The sequence below is a fragment of the Globicephala melas genome, chromosome 11 (assembly GCF_963455315.2).
Source record: "Globicephala melas chromosome 11, mGloMel1.2, whole genome shotgun sequence".
NCBI classification, from domain to species: Eukaryota; Metazoa; Chordata; class Mammalia; order Artiodactyla; family Delphinidae; genus Globicephala; species Globicephala melas.
In genome coordinates, this window is record NC_083324.2 from 7,805,281 (window position 1) to 7,822,804 (window position 17,524).

General features: G+C 48.6%; 1 protein-coding gene across 8 annotated transcripts in view; it reads left to right on the plus strand.

The window, feature by feature from the left end:
* Positions 1 to 17,524, plus strand: part of SRGAP3 (SLIT-ROBO Rho GTPase activating protein 3) — a 333,106-nt gene that overhangs the window by 241,694 nt on the left and 73,888 nt on the right. For all 8 annotated transcript variants that reach the window (XM_070046600.1, XM_070046601.1, XM_060307410.1 and 5 more), the window contains 3 exons: positions 9,427 to 9,612; positions 14,280 to 14,408; positions 15,901 to 16,122. In XM_070046600.1, coding sequence (XP_069902701.1) covers positions 9,427 to 9,612; positions 14,280 to 14,408; positions 15,901 to 16,122 — 537 coding nt within the window. The remainder of the gene's footprint in view (positions 1 to 9,426; positions 9,613 to 14,279; positions 14,409 to 15,900; positions 16,123 to 17,524) is intronic.

Genomic DNA, 17,524 nt, shown 5'->3' on the forward strand with positions numbered 1-17,524 from the left:
AAAGCACAGGGGGACAGAGGAAGAGAAAGGGAATTCTGAGCAGGAGAGACAACACAGGATCATGGCAGAGCAAACCGATTACAGAGGGAGGTGGGTTTGAATTCCTGCTGCACCACCTCCCAGCTTGGCCAAGTCAAATATCGTCTTTGGACCTCAAAACAAGTATAATAATAACAACCATGGCCAGAATGTATCTCACACTGTATTAGATACTTTATACACATTATTTAATTGACACACATTTTACAGATAAAGAAACTGAGGCACAAAGAAGTAAAGCCTGGCTTAAGGCCTTTGTATCAGTTATCAACTGCTGCATAACAACTTCTGTCAAAACTCAGTGGCTGAAAACGACAAGCATTTTATTCACTCGAGATTCTGTGTGTTGGTGATTTGGGCTGGGTTCAACTGGGGCCACTGATGTGGCTACAGTTTCCTGGCCATTGAAAAAAAGAGCCCCAAATGGGAAAACCCCAGTGAGGTTTCAAGCCTTTGTTTGTGTCACATTTGCTAATATCTCATTCCCCAAATCAAGTCACACAGCCAAGCCCAGAGCTGTGGGATGGAGAAGTAAACTGCTTGCGAAGTGACGATGCAAAGGGGCATCCCTGAGGCCATCGGGCAACTACTGTGGCCGTCTTTGCAAACAGTCCACCACAGCACCCAGTTGCTGAGGATGCTCTGGACCCCAATGCCACGCTTCGTTACTAGAGATTTGCTTTGAGCACTTTCTGGTTACCGTGCCTTGTTATGCAAGCCTTTAGATGCTCCCTCCTCCCCCAGCCCCGGAGTCATGACCACAGGGACTAAAGAGGAAATGATGTAGAGAAAGGACTGTCCAGTAAGCCCCACGTTTTTTCTCTCAATGTTTTTTAGTGGAGGTGGTACTGGGCATAATGATGATAGAGATGAATGCTTACTGCCACCTGTCTCCTACTTTAGGGAAAAGGCTTGTCTCCACCTGGGACCAGGAAGGACACAGAGAAGACGGCAGGGCTGGGCATTTTGTAGGTTCATTTGTTCGTTGGTTCATTCGTTCATTCACTCAACAAGGTTTCCCTCTGCCCAGTCCTCATCACCTTGAGGTGCCTTCCTTTCTAAAACATGCCAGTGCTTACACACACGCACACACACACACACCACACACACCCCCCACACCCCCACACACACCCCCACACACACCCCACACACGTCACACCTCACGTATTTTTCCCTAGACTCCCATCAGCCTGACACAATATATAGCTCTTGATCATCGTGTATTGACCTGAGAGGAAAGAAGGGCAGAGGGTGAGAATGTGGGCCAGTGTGCCAGTCTTTGCTCCAGAAGAAGCAAAACCAAAACAAAACAATAACAAAGCACTCTGTTTTCATTGTTCAGCTAAAACTACGTTCAGATTTTCAATATAGTTCTAGATCATGAAATGCACCTGTTGTGCTTTGCACTGACAAACATTGTAGCATCTGCCACTGGGCCCCTCCTGCTGGGCTCAGTAGCCCTGCTCCAGGCTCTCCCAGGCAGGGCTGCTGGGCCTGTCTTCCAAGCCCAGCACTGCTAGTGGGGCCCCTGAGACTTGGTTCAGGGTGACGTGGAGGGGGCCTGAGGAGCATCCACACCAACTGCTGCTGGTGACAGGTAGACGCCAATTGGAGTAATGAATGGGCTCTACCTTTTACCTACTCCAGCTTTGACTTGATTATGCGCTGGGCTCAGGGGTATGAAATCAACTCTGGGCCCCCAGGCAAATTTTTGCTAAGGTGTCTCCCTCTTGATGACCACTCTCAGGGATGCAGTGGTGGAGAGAGCCTGAGATGGGGCCCAGCAGCATGGGTTCTGGCCCCAGCTGTCACTTGTTAAACACGCTGAGCCTCAGCTCCCTAGAATATGGGAGTGTCACCACCTCATCTCTCTGGATTCTAAGAGTGAGTGGCATAGAGTATAGCACAGTGCCTGGTGAACGCCAGTGTTAAATCATTGTGTGTTTTATGAAAGGGTGAAGCATAAATATTTTTCATTTATGCTTCTAAATCTTTCCTCTCTCCTCTCCCCTACAATGCCACTAGGCCAGCCCGAGCTCTGAGAATATTTTGCCTAAAAAAGTTCAGCCACCTCCTGATCGCTCTCCTATCCTCCAGGCTTGCCATCTATTACACATGTTACATACTCGAGCCAGTATTTTTCCTTTTTAAAAAATTGTTGAATATTTAAAGTTAGAAATAGATAATGCATGCATTTTATAAAAAACCCGATAAACAGTACAAAAAGATACATAGTGAGAAGTATGTCTCCTGCTGCCCACCTCTCCCCCTCCTCCCATACAAGCCTGGTTACTAGTTTCTAGTTCAGCTGGTGGCTCCTTGCGGAGATATTTAATTCATCACTAAGCATACATGGACACACATATCCCGCACAAGTGGCAACAACTGGGCCTACTGTTCTGCATCTTGCTTTTGTGGTTACGTTTTGGAGATTGTTTCATATCACTAATAATTAGAGCCTCCACTTTTATATGGTGATTATCACGTGCTGGGCACTGGTCTAAATGCCCAGTGTCTTAATTCGTTTCATCCTCTGTTCACTTTTGAGGTAGGTGGTAGTATTACCACCCCATTTTAGAGATGAGGGGTGCGAGGCACAGAGAGACTGGATAGCCAGCCCAAGGTCACCCAGCGGGGGAGTGGCGGAGCCTGCTCCAAGTCTACTCCCAAAAGCTACTTACATAAATACATTCAACTAGTTATATAAACATACACATATAAATTACTTATATATATATATTTTGGAAGGAAATGATACTTCACATTAGCAAATGAAAAACAACTTGGTATAAATAGAAGGGTTCCATAAGCTAAATGAAGAAAAAACAGGGTTAATTCTTGCCAGTGCCTTCAAAGCAGGCATTAGACATGAGAGCACCAAACTGAGTTTTTCCTCCCGATATACTCAGAAGGATTCCAAGAGAACTGAAAAGGCGTCACACCTGAAATCACCTCAGTAACACAAGCGGTTCCCCTCACACACTTTGGGAAACACTGACGCAGTGCCAGTTAGCTGGGCTCTGGTCCTCGATTTCCCCATCTGCCGCATGAAGGCACGAATCTAGAGGAACTCTGAGGCTCCTCTCAGGCTTGTATCTTCCTGCCACGCCGCCCAGGGAGGGAGACGAGGGCGCGTCTCTGACTCAGGGCAAGGCAGGCCCTGCTGGACTGTCACAGCTGCTGGCCAGGGCGTATGCCCAGTGTCATCTAGGAATGGTGGTGGTCCTAAGAAGAATGGGGGGAACAAGCTTTCCTTCTAGACAACCTCCTTCCCCGCCTCAGCTCTCCTGTGTGGACATTCCTTCACTCACTCAGCAGACGTTTACTGATCATCATTGTGTCGAGAGCATGGGATGTGGCTACGCCATGTGACAAGTGTCAGTGGGGATATGGACACGGTGTGAATGGAGAAGAGATGGCATTGGATTTGGAGCTGAATGACAGTGGAGTTTCCCAGGTGGAGAGCAAGGCAGAGAAGCAGGAAGCCGGGTACGGGGAGCAGCCCCTGTTCAGCCGGTCAGTGTTTGTGAGTCAGGCACTAAGTGTGGCCAGTCGAGACCAGGATTGATCCTGGGTAGTGGGGAAGCTAGCGGGGAAGGAAGTCTGCCTTTTGGGACTCATTCAGTAGCAAGAGACGGAAAGCCAGGAAAACCTGACATATCTAAAAATGGCAATTTATTGAATCTCGGAGGCTGACACACTTGTTTCATTGTCTGTCTCCCCAGTAGAGTGAATAATCTGAGGGCAGAGGCCCTATCTGCCTTCCACGCAGTACTGTTGGCAGCACCTGGTATATCATACCTGCATGTAATAAGCTGTTCAATAAATATTTAATGATTGAAGGTGTAGCCACTCCGCCCACCAATACACTCACCAGATCAGAGGCAGCAGAACTGCGTCTCCTCCATTTTATCCTATTCCCTCCCTCACTTTTCCTTCTTCCTTCTGTCTTCCTTCCCCCTCCTTTCCTTTCCCTCCCTCCCTTCCCTCCATCCTCCCCTCCCTTATTTGCTGTTGTTTTCCTCTGCAGGAGGCTTCTCCCCTGTGGTGACAAAGTTGGCCCAAGTCCATCCCTCTTCCCCACCCTCCCAAGCTCACTTTCTATCAGCTCAGCGCCCCCTAGTGGAAAGTGAACACTCCCTTCCTGGTGTTTCCAGCGGAAGCCCAGGGCTGTCTCTAATTGGCCTGGCTGGGGTCCCATCGCTGTGGCCAGATTAACATCATGCATACTGATAGGTCAGGCCTGGGTCTGCTGCCCTGTACCCAGGGATTGGGGGGTAGTGTCAGTTTCCCATGAACCACATGGAATGAGAATGGTGGAGCGGAATTTGGGGGATTTCCTCAAAGAAAATCAGGAAGATGTTCCAGAAGGAGGGGGACTGGATGATCCTACGCAGAGAGCAACAACAGATGTCTGCTGAGGGGGAGGAGCTCAGGAAGGAGGAGAAAGTGGCTCCATTGGCTGGTTTGCAAACAAACACCTGATGTTCTACCTGTAAGCTCTTCCTCAAACCTGTTTGGCTCCTGCTTCTAATGGGCTTAATGCTGACACTGCTTCCTTTGTCTGGAATAATCCATCCCCACCCCAGTCCCTGTTCACCTAGCTAATAGCTACTCTTCCTTCAAGGTTCAGTTTAGATATCACTTCCTCAGGAAGCCTTCCTTTAGCACCCTGTACCCCCCTCATCCGTGCACTTATCACACCCTGTGATAATCACTTGCATAACTGTCTGTGTCCCTACTAAGGTGTGTATTCTGTGAGGGCAGAGACCATATCTGTCTTCTACATTGTAGTGTTTCCTATAATGGCACCGAGTGCAGTAACTAGCACATAATGAACTGTTCAATAAATATTAAATGATTGAAGGTGTAGCTGTTGCCCTACCCCCAAATATATTCAGCAGAGCAAAGGCAATAGAATCTACCTCCCCTGTTTTATCCTCCCTCCATCCCATCCATCCACCCACCCACCCACTTATCTATCCATCCATCCACCCACCCATTTATCCAGCCAGCCAGTCAGCTGTCGTCCACTCATTCATGCAAATATATATTGCTACTTGCTGGGTGCCAGTCTCTGCCCTAATACAGGGATTATGATCATGGGCAACGTCCTGGCCCTCATGGACTTTGCACTGTAGTTGGGTGAGACAGTTTATAAACGTGCAAATGGAATAAGACAGTGATTATAATTTCTACAGAGAACGTAGGCCACACAGAGTGTGGGCTCTCAGACTGAAGTTTGGGTACTTCAAGGGTGTCTTTGTCATGTCCTGGCCCAGGGTCTCACCTCATACACAACTGTTGTGTGGCCTAGGGATGGCCCTTCCTGTGGGGTGGAGGAAGTGTACATGGACTGCATTGTTGAGAACCTATTTTCTAAAAACTGATCCTTTTCCTGCCCCAGCATGTCCCTGTATTAATGCTGTTAACTTCCAGATTGCCTTTGCCTTCTTTTGCATTTAAATGCAGATCTGAAGAGCTGTACAGATAGTACTTTCCTGTTTTCATGATCTGAGGGTTTGGGAAGATGCAAAAGGCAAAGTGTACACAGCAAAGGCAGCATGATCACCAGAAAAGGCAATGTCCACAGCTTGGAAGGCCCGGCCATCTGGCTTGCTGTGTGACTTAGGCCACATGCTTGCTATTTCTGGGCCTTAGTTTCTTTCAATGACAGGTTAATACACCAAAGTTTCTGGAGGGCCTCTGATAACCTATGAAACTGATTTGGGCCAAGAATAGTGGTCTCACTTACATGTTCCTATATAGTGCTTCTTAGCCTGTGCTGGACTTCTTCTGAAAGGCTCTCCCTGATAGGGTCTTGAGGGTTGGAAAGAGAACGCCCATCTGGCAGTAAGCTGGGTGGGTGCCTCTGAGGGCCCCTCTGGAGAGCCCGGGTTGAAGACCAGGTCCCAGTGACTTGGCCTCAGCTCAGCTCCTGCATCCACTTCTGCTCCCTTCCCCGCCCCAGCACTGCTGTCAGCTCGCCACTCTACAGTCACAGCTTACTGAGTTCTTTCCTAGCCCCCCCCCTCTGGCCTTTGCCAGGCAGCACAGAGAGGTCAAGCCTCTGCCACGGTCATCCAGCAAGTGGTGGGAAGGTCAAGTTTCAAAACTGGGTCTCCTGAGTCCCTGTGGGGCAGAGGACCCTTTCATCCCTATTTCGTGGTTTCCTCTTTGGTAAAGCAGGGATGATATAGTCTACGTCACAGGGTTTTTGTGAGAAATAAGTGAGTTAATATATGTGAAGTGCTTAGAACTAGGCCTGGTGTGTAGTAAGTGGTCGGTAAGTGTTAGCTGCTATTGTTGTTATTATTGTTATCATGCTGCCTCCCAGGATTGGGGTAAAGATTAATTGAAATGCTCCTTGGTGATAATGAATAGAGAGGTTTGCAAACTCTGTGAAGTAATAGATAATTTTAAAATATTATTCAGCATCTCCTGGACTGGCAATACCGAGCAGGCTGTTCTAGACTATTGAGCTAAGGGCCTTTCATCCTGAAGCCCATGTTTCAGGTAATTAAATAAAGGAAACATCTTAGAGGATTCTGGGCATAAATAGTTAGACTCACTTCAGAGAGGTCCCTAGGTTAAGCTCTTTTGTGGCAGCTGTCTGACGTAAGTGACACCAGTGATCAAGTTCACCATTATTCTTGGGATCAGGAATTACCAACTGGATCACATAGAGGGGGAGGAGCAAAGAAAGCAGTGGTGCCTGTGAATGTGGAGGTGTAGAGGGAAGGTTCAAGAATGGGAGAGAGGCCCGGAGACAGCCTTCAGCCGGCTTCCCGACTCTGAGCTGCGTTATGTTCCAGGAGCCATGGCTTAAAGGTGGTTGAAAGTAGGCAACTGCCTTGGTTATCTGTAAACCTGCAGTCATCCCCTTTGGCCACTAGATGTCAAGAACACATTGATCCAACACACTTTCTGGTCCATTGAGTTGTTTAGAAAGAAACTTAGAGGTATTGGCGTAAGGAGTGGATGAAATCAGCAAGAAGGGCATCTCTAGAGGCTTTAGGGCAACTGCAGATGAGCAGAGATGGGTGGGATGCAGAGAAGAAGTCTTTCCACCAAGACCCAAGAAGAAAAGTTGATTTCAGTTTTTCATTTATTGTTTTGAAACGTGGGGAGGTTTTCAGGATGAAAGGAGGGAGAAACATGGTGTAGAATAATTTTTTTTCACATTAGCTAATGTTTTTTAGAGTTTGTGAGCATTTTCCTGAAGTCAAGTGAGTAAGTTCAAGATTTTCAAACCCTCAGCCCAAATCAGGGATGTCGATGCTGGTGGTGATGGTAGCAGCTAATGCTTACATGGCTTTTACTGTGTGGTTGGTATTGCCTTTAGCACCTTATAAAAAATTAACTTATTTAGTCCTCACGACAAACCTATGAGGTAGGTGCCATTATCATCCCCATTTTATACATGAGGGAGCAGATGTCAGAGAGGTTATGTGACTTGCCCAAGGTCACACAGCCGGTTAGTGGCAGCATCAGGATTCAGCCCAGACGTTTGGGCCAGAGGCCATATTCTTACCTGACATGCTCTACAATAGATGTTGCCCCCACTGACTCCTGACATATGACAAAGGGGACTTGCTTAACAACAGATCAATGCTGTGATTTCACAGTAAGAATCACAGAGGAAGTCCTCATTTAAAAGTCTCACTTCACAGGACTTCAAATGACAGTGAATAAGGTTATAACATTGGCCAGTAATTCATTCTGAGTTCCTTGACTTAAAGGGCCTGGCTTGTCAGAAGCACATCCCATCCCGAGGCGGAAGCTTGTGCTCCATTAGCTGCTGTAATTACCCAAACAACAGGAGAAGAGGACCAACAAGGCTCAGGAGCCATGAATTCCAGAAATTTCTTGTGTTTCTTAGCATAGAAAGATGGTCATAAACTTGATATTGCAAAGGGAAGTGTACTATTTGGGGACTGGGAGATAGAATACTGTTGGTATGGGCCTGGCCCAGCTTGCTCTAAGGCTGCCCCAAATACTCACATCTGAGGAACAAATGGTAATGAATTAAGGAACCGGTATGATATGATAGAATTAAAAGTCTGAGACCAGATTTTTAATGTGGTTAGATATACACTTACTATATGACCCTCCATTCCACTCCTAGGTATTTACCCAAGAGCAACGAAAACATATGTCCACATAAAGAATGGTACATGGACATTCCTAGCAGCTTTATTCGTAAGAGCCAAAAACTGCAAACAACCCCAATAACGGTCAACACGTGAACAGATAAACAAATTGTGGTATAGCCATACAAGGCAATACTACTCAGCAGTAAAAAAGAATTTCTGATACATGCAACAACATGGGAGAATCTCAAAAAAATTATGCTGAGTGAGCAAGGGTAGGTGTAAAAGAGTTTATACTCGATGGGTCCATGTACATGAAGTTCTAGAACACACAAAAACAATCTACGGTGACAGAAAGCAAATCGGTGATTGCCTGTGGCTGGGGTAAGGGGTGGGGATCGACTGGAAAGGGTCAAGAGGGATCTTTTTGGTGTGATGGGAGTGTTCTGTATCTTGATGGTGATGATGATCCCATGGATGTAAAGTCTGGAAACTATGCTGATAATACTGTATGATCTTGGATAAGTCACCCTATTCTTCTGGGCCTTAGTTTCCCTATTTGTAAAATTTGGTGGTTGGATTAGATGATGTATAGGATTCCTTCTGACTCAAAAATTCCCTTGATATAACAATATCCAACTCTTAATGTGGAAGTAGAGTAGCAAAGTGCAATTTTCTTTATAGGAATTCATTTTATAGCCAAGGATGAGTTTATTTCTGAGAGCATAGAATATCTATTAGGTTACCCAATAATATTCCTTTGGGGAACAGAGCCATTTACAGGCCAATTTTACTCAAGGAAACAGCTGAGATAACGATTTGTGTGTAAGAAGGATGTTCCCATAGAAATCCCGTGGGTACCTGAGGAGGGCCTTTTCCAGCGACACTGTGGGGAGGGAGTAGGACACAAGAGACACAGCTGGCAGGGCCGGAGAGGGCAGCTGAAGAAGGCCGTGTTCACCATATCACCTCTGACAGCCCCAAAATGCCCGGGGCCTGTGGTGGCCCTTTTAAATTTCCTCTTTACTGGTCCATTCCTGGCACTTAGTAATCACTTAATGATGTTGTTGATGATGATGATGATGAAACTGCTGCTGCTGCTGCTGATCATTATTTCCAGTCCTCAGACCGTCTGTGCAAAAGTAAAGGGCTGTGGGATTTCAGAGCATGTCATGGGAAGAGGGCTGGGACAGAGCTGACTGGAACACAGAACTTGGAAGGGGGCTGCCAGCGCTAGGGCCACCCTTGCTGGGCCATAACAGCCTGTTGATTTCCCACACTCGTGTGTCTCCAGGTCATGAAAACCTACCACATGTACCATGCGGAGAGCATCAGTGCGGAAAGCAAGCTGAAGGAGGCTGAGAAGCAGGAGGAGAAGCAGTTCAACAAGTCGGGAGACCTCAGCATGAACCTGCTCCGGCATGAGGACCGGCCCCAGCGCCGTAGCTCCGTGAAGAAGATTGAGAAGATGAAGGAGAAGGCGAGTGAAGGCCCCGGGTATCGGGGTGGGAAGGAAGGGGAGGGCCAGGCTCCCCACAGCCTCAGCCTCCACCTCCGCACCCTGAGGGACTAGGGCTGGAATAATGCTGCCAGCGTCTGCTGTCTTGGAGGTCAGTGTCACGGTAGAGGCAGGGCTGGCCATGCCTCTGCTCACACTTGTTAGGCCTCAGGCGAGGGTCAACAGCAGGAGAGGCACTCAGCTGGCAAGACAGCTGAACTGCGATGAGACTCTCGCCCAGCGAGCACATTCTGGCAAGAATCACCAGGCGTTAGTGGGGGTGGGGCCTGCCCTGGACGTCAGTTTAGTGGCCGGGGGGCTGATTGGGACTTCGTGTGTCCCAACAAGAGGGAACGGCGCTGGCGTACCAACCAGCACCTGGGAACCAGGTAAAGAACCATTCTGAAGAAATTGCCATCGCCAAGCCAAAGCTGGGCCAGTGAGAATCCTTTTGTGTTGGTGCTGGAAAAGAGCTTCGGTAGGGCATGGTGAAAGTGCTAGTTTTGGAGTCAGGCTGAGTTTTGAAGATGCCACATGTACAGCGACTCTCTGACCTTCAATATTATTTTATTTATTTATTTATTTTTAAATTAGTTAATTAATTAATTTGTTTCTGGCTGCCTTGGGTGTTTGTTGCTACGCACGCGGGCTTTCTCTAGTTGTGGCGAGTGGGGGCTACTCTCCGTTGTGGTGTGCGGGCTTCTCCTTGAGGTGGCTTCTCTTGTTGTGGAGCATGGGCTGTAGGTACACGGGCTTCAGTAGTTGTGGCATGTGGGCTCAGTAGTTGTGGCTTGTGGGCTCTAGAGCTCAGGCTCAGTAGTTGGGTCACATGGGCTTAGTTGCTCCACGGCATGTGGGATCTTCCCGGACCAGGGCTCGAACCCATGTCCCCTGCATTGGCAGGCGGATTCTTAACCACTGCACCACCGGGGAAGTCCCTGACCTTCAATTTTAAAAACTGACAGTGATGGCAAACAAATCTCCTTTCTCATGTCAACTCTGATCAATTGATAGTGGCTTCCCAGAGCCCTATGCTGAGGATTGTGAGCCCTCTCGAGGCTTTAGTTAAAGACAGTGCTGTGATCAATTAATGATGTCTGTCTTGGCCAAGGAATTTAGAGGGGCAGTGTGCATGCTGCTTTTTGTCATCCTAGATTGGGTTACTTCTAAAGTTCCTTTCGTCTTAAAAAGCTATGATATTCTTGTTGAATTCTCTGCATTCATTCATTCCATGAAATCAGCAAACATTTCCTGAGCTCTTTCTATTTGCAAACATTGCATCAGATGTTTATTTGGGCTTCTATGAGACTAATTCTATGATTATATGATCCTACAGCTCTTAAAAATTATAGGAGATTGAGTGGGAACATAATCCAACAGGACCTGGGTAAGCTGGCAAAGTAACCAAAGGCAGGTAAAATAAAAATTCAGGGTAATTTCCAAAGGCAAAGAAAAATATGCTCCACAGTAACCAGGCAGAGACCCAGTTAAAAAATGGGCAAAGGAATTGAATAGACATACCTCTGAAGAACATATATGAGTGGCCAATAAATACATGAAAAGATGCTCAGCATCATTAGTTATTAAGGAAATGCAATTCAAAACCACAGTGAGATACCACTTCACACCCACCATGATGGCTAAGATAAAAAAGTCAGATAATCACAAGTGTCGGTGCGGGTGTAGAGAAATTGGAACCATCATACATTGCTGGAGGGAATGTAAAATGATGCAGCCACTTTGGAACATAGTCTGGAAGTTCCTCAAAATGTTAAACATAGAGTTACCATATGACTCAGCAGTTCCACTCCTAGGTATCCACCCAAGAGAAATTTAAACATGTGTCCAGACAAAACTTTGCACATGAATGTTCATAGCAGCATTATGCATAATAGCCAAAGGGTAGAAACAATCCAAATAAATAAACGTCCTTCAGCTGATGAATAAAATATGGTGAATCCCTGTAAGGGAATATTCAGCCATGAAAAGGAATGAATACAGACTACAGCATGGATGAACCTTGAAAACAGTAGGCTAAGTGAAAGAAACCTGTCACGAAAGACCACATATTACATGATTCCATTTATTTGAAATGTACAGAGTAGATAAATCCATAGAGACAGAAAGTAGATTATTGGTTGCCAGGAGCCGTGGCAGAAAAGAATGCAGAGTGACTGCTAATGGGTACAGGGTTTCTCTTGGGGTGATGAAAATATTCTAAATTTAGATAGTGGTGATGGTTGTACAATATGTCTGTGAATATACTAGAAATGAATGTTAAAAATAAGATAACCAGGGGCTTCCCTGGTGGCGCAGTGGTTGAGAGTCCGCCTGCCAATGCAGGGGACACGAGTTCGTGCCCCGGTCTGGGAAGATCCCACATGCCGCGGAGCGGCTGGGCCTGTGAGCCATGGCCGCTGAGTCTGCGCGTCTGGAGCCTGTGCTCCGCAATGGGAGAGGCCACAGCAGTGAGAGGCCCGTGTACCCCCAAAAAAAAAAAAAAAAAAGATAACCAGGCAGGGAATTATGGAGCTACAACATAGGGGGGTAGCTATAGAGGGGATATGTAGAGAGGTAGAGAAAGCACTGGTTAGTGGGGTCTGGAGACTAAGTTTTAGTTCAGAGTTGTATGCTAACTGGCCATTTGGCTCTTGGACAGCCAACTTCTTTTCAATTTTCATCTCCTCGCCTATAAAATGGATGAATTAAAGTAAGATATCTTCAAGTATCCTTTCCAGGCATAAAATTTTATGAGTCCATGAAGAGCTGAAAATGGTCTCAGGGTTATAGTAGCCCCCTGGAAATGGGCCAGGAATTTCAAAACTCTCTGTGGAGGGTGGGTCTGTGGTTGGTACAGGGTATAACCAGAAGTTTGTTTCTAGAAATTCCCAGAATAAGTGAACCCTGGAGAAAGGTCAGAGGAGATGTCTGAAGAGAATTAAAAGGCTGACAATGGGGGCATCTCTACTGAACAACTAGCGAACTCAATCTGGAGGAAGGAAGGTTGAGAGTGCCTAGGTAGGAAGAAGCCCTGTTTCTTTAAGGAGAGCTGTCTCTCTCCTCAGCAGTGGGACTCATCTGTCTGAAGGGGGCAAGGGGACAGCTCTGTAACCCACGGACTCTTTACTGCTTCCTGCCCAGGATGGCCCAGAACAGAAACAGCTTCCCAGGGAGGCGGTCCAGCTCCTAGCCGAGACTGCACCTCTGGCTGCCCACCCCGCCTCTCCCCACCACGCACAACCAGACAGCCAGTGGCAATCACTTCATGCTGCCCGTGCAGGGACTGTTCTGGGTGCTGTAGGCTCAGTCATGAACAGGGACCATTAAGTCCCTGACTTCACAGAGCTTACTTTCTAGCAGGGGACCCTGAAAATCATCAAGTAATCAAAGAGGTAAAAAATGTAATTTGGGGTGGTGAAAAGTACTTATGAAAAATTTGAGCAACCAAGATGTCCTTCAGTAGGTGAGTGGCTAAGTTACTGTGGTCCATCCAGACAATGGAATGTTATTCAGCACTAAAAAGAAATGAGCTGTCAAGCCATGAAAAGACACGGAGGCACCTTAAATGCATGTTACAAAATGAAAGAAACCAATCTGGAAAGGCTACATACTGCGCGATTCCAACTATATGACATTCTAGAAAAGGCAGAACTATGGAACAGTAAGAAGGTCAGTGGTTACAGCAGTTAGGTGGGAGACAGGGATAAACAGGTAGAGCACAGAGGATTTGCAGGGCAGGGAAACTGCTCTGATACTCTAATGATGGATACATGTCATTATAGATCTATTCAAATTCACAGAATGTACAACACCAAGACTGAACCCTAAGGTAAACTGTGGGTGACTACAATGTGTTAGTATAGGTCCATCAATTGTAACAAATGTACCACCTGGTGCCGGGGGGTGTTGATATTGGGGGGACGTGGTGTGTGTATGGGAGTAGGGGTGTGTGCACGAAATCTCAGCACCTTCCTCTCAATTTTGCTGTGAAGCTAAAACTGCTCTAAAAAAAGTCTCTTAAAAATTAAATAAAAATGAAAATAATCACTAAAAATTGAACAAAGATTAAATGAATGGGAAAAATAGAGCAGGACAGAATGTGGGGAGGAGGCAGTCAAGATGCCGGGGACACATTTTAGACACGGTTGTGTGGTCAGAGGCCCATGCGACTGTGTGACCATGGCTAAGGACCTGAATGACGTGGAGCAGGCCACGCAGGGACCTGGAAGGGTGGCCTGCCAGCCGGAGAGAATGGGTCTGAGTCTAGAGGCAGGAATGAACTTGGCCTCTTAAAGGATGTGCAGAGGAGGGGATGACAGGAGCGTGGAGGAAGAGCCAGGTCAGGAGGGCTTCACAGGCTGTCGTCCGGGTTTGGGCAGCCTCTGGGGGTGTTGAGTAGGGGCCTCCGGAGGTCTTAGTTACACTCCCGGAAAAAGCCACTGCTTACCCGACATTGCCGACGATGGCTGCACATGTGCAGTGTCAGGTGAGCTTTTTGAGTACGGGGTCCAGATCTTACTCACCTGGCCCATGGAGTAAGGCTTTCCAGGGCCGTGCGGGGAGCTGATCGCAGGCAGTGACCCTAAAGAAAATCTCAAATCCCTCCCATCAGCGGCTCTGCTTTCACATCCACTCTTTCCTTCCTCCAGAGGCAGGCAAAGTATTCTGAGAACAAGCTGAAATGCACTAAGGCCCGGAACGACTACTTGCTGAATCTGGCGGCCACCAACGCAGCTATAAGCAAATACTACATCCACGATGTCTCTGACCTCATCGACGTGAGCTCCTGGGGAGGCTGGGGTTGAACAGGGTCCTGCACCGCCTGGTGCGAGTCATCAGCTGAGGGAGGGCTGGCCCTTGTCCTTAGCTGGCATATGGGGCGGCCAGTGGCCCCTGGAGCCCTAACGGAGGGGAAGGACAGGGAGCCTTTGGGGCCTGGGAAGGAGTATCACCCTGTGGCTTCTACCTCCATGGGTGGGAGTGGGCCTCTGGCGGCCCTTGCACACTTGGGCTGGGCAGTTGTAATTCAGCGTGCACTTTCCAAGTGTCCTCCTCTACACCAGGTCTTTTACTGGGTTTGGGGGTACAGGGGTGATCGTACACAGTTCATGCCCTGGGGAACTTCCCAGGGTGGTAAAGATGCTTATCTGTTTAACACGCCTGGGTCCAGTCCACTAGACACACACACACATACGGAAGAAAACAATGAATGAGACAAAATTATACAGGTCAGCTTTACTTGGGGATGTTATGTTGGGAGAAATCAGGCAGTTTAAGCAAGAGGAAATGGAACACTGACTGCTGAGCACCAGCTGTGCAGGACACACTGGTAGGACAATGAGGTTTCGGGAAAGAATTCTGTGAGTGGTGCCTTCGGGGAGGCTCCTGCATCATCTGTGACAGAGCTGGGGCTGCTTCGCATGTGTTCATGCAGACAGGGATCCGGCCCAGCAGATGCTCGGTCAGGCTTCCTTGAGGGTGGGTGCGTCCTTTTCTTCTGGCCTGGGTGTATCCCGTCAGGAAGTCAGAGGGTCACCGCTCTTCCCTTGGCTGCAGAGGGGACCCATTATCGCCATTATCACCACCCCCAGGAGAGGGAGCTGCCTGGTCCTGCCTTCCAAATGCCCGGGGGCAAGACCCCTCCTCTTTCCTACCTTTCAGCTTTCTTTTTCACCCAACCCTTTCATCTTTTTATTTACCAAATTTTTATTGAGTGCCTTCTAGCTCTAGCTCTTGAGGTACAACAGTGGATAAGAGCCAGGGGGTCTGTCCTCATGGAGCTCAGCCTACATAACCCTGATGCATTAAAGGCAAACGTAATGCCAAGCAGTGGGTGTTACCATGAGAGAGGTGGAGGGAGTTGTGGACACCTGGATGAGGGACACCTGGTGTGAACTCTGAGTGGGGAGAACATCAAGGAAGGCTTCCTGGAGGAAGTGACCTCTAAACTGAAACCAAAGGAAGAGTATTTAGGCAGGAGGAGAGAGGAAGAGTCTTCAGGCAGAGGGAATGCGTGTGTAAAGGCCTGGAGATGAGAAAGAAAGCAGTGAGTTTGGGGAGCCGCGAGGAGCACTGTCATTGCCCAGATCGCAGTCCCCCGCTCCCTCCGAGGGCTTTGCCATGACTTGTGTGGTAAGATTCCAAAGTGCATGAGGGCCTCCAGCATGAAAGATTTGACCGTGAAATAGGAGGTAGTCGTAAGTCACTGTGACGGCCCCACCTCCATGTCACCACCCTCACCTGCACCTTCTGTGTGTGCTTCTCTCCAAGTGCTGTGATTTGGGCTTTCATGCCAGCCTGGCCCGCACCTTCCGGACCTACCTCTCAGCCGAGTACAACCTGGAGACCTCTCGCCATGAGGGGCTGGACGTCATCGAGAACGCGGTGGACAACCTGGATTCCCGAAGTGACAAGCACACAGTCATGGACATGTGCAACCAGGTCTTCTGTCCCCCCCTCAAGTTTGAGTTCCAGCCCCACATGGGGGACGAGGTAGGCTTCTCCCAGGAGCCCATGCTTGAGGTTGCTTCCATCTGTCTCCCGTGGGCTCCCAGAGCATCAGTGGGAGGAGAACGTCAGCGGAGAGGCCTGGGGTCAAGTTCTTGGTGCATGGGCTTCCCTAGCTGAGGAGTTTACCACGAATACCCTAATCTTGGCAGCTCAAGTCCCCCACCTGCAGAATTGCGAGACCATAGCTTCCCATGAAATCCCTCGCAGCTATGTCTAGAAGACCCCAAGGGAGTCCCACATCTGCACACAGACAATCATCTCACGTTCTCCCCTCGGATGGATGGCCTCAAATCACCGAAGGCGGGGCCTCAGCAGAGCCACTCGGACCTGTGCTCCAGTGCCGTGAGCCCTTGGAGTACCAGCCAACCCAGTTTTCTTCAGAGCTTGCGCTGCTCACATCCTCATTATGTTCTGGAAAAAAAAATGGGAGAAGGCGCTCTTCACTAGCCCCTAAGCAGCACACTAGTTACCTGAGTTTCACACAACTTCTTATGAAAATAGCTCCTTGAGCTTTTCCATGTCATTCCTCCCTCTCTCCAGGGCTCAAGCCCCAGTCCCTGGAACCAACGGAGAGAGCCACCAGGTGTCATATCTGCCTCCCCATCTCCACCATCTCTACCCCAGGGACATGTGCCCAGAACTTTCTCCTAGTGGCCCCGTTCCCTCCCCCCAGGCACACGAGAGTCAGGGGGACCCAGCCAGCCTCTGGATCCCAGTGGGAGCTCAGCTGGGCTGTCGCTGTACCTGCTTAGCAGGGAGGGACCAGGAGGCGCCTTTAACGATGGCATTTGCTGGACCCTCCAGTGGCTCTGCCCACTTTCTTCATTTGCAAGATATGCCTTCTGCCGGGCTTCCCCACAGCTCCTGCCCCATCCCTGTGCCCTCATGTCCAGCCCTTTGGCTCATCAGCTGGTGACTGCAGGGTCGGGTTGCCCAGTTAGTGGTAAAGAACAGAGGCCTGCTGTCCCTTATGAGCTCAGCCAAGTTACGGCAGGCAGCCCAGCCCACAGGTAGTGAGAGCCCTGGTGGGAATGGGTGTAGGCGAACAGTATCGCTCTCTCATCTTCTTCTCTTCTCCTCTCCTCTCTCAGCGGCCCCTGTGAGAGGGCCGCTGCCCCATGCCTGCCTCTCTCTCAAGCATCTTCCTGCTGGGCCACTCTGCTGACTGTTTCCCATCCTTTGTTCTTTTCACTGGCTTCTCTTAGGCAGTTGCTTCCTTACCACCACTTCCTGCCTGGAAATTAACCAATTAGTCTCACTTAATGAGATTATGTCCAAGCTCTGAGTAGCAAACCGTCACATGCTGCACAAATGTAGACCACAACCGAGAGCGTGAGAGGGTGGCCCCTGGCTCCCGGCTGGCTCTGGTGTCGCTGGGTACAAG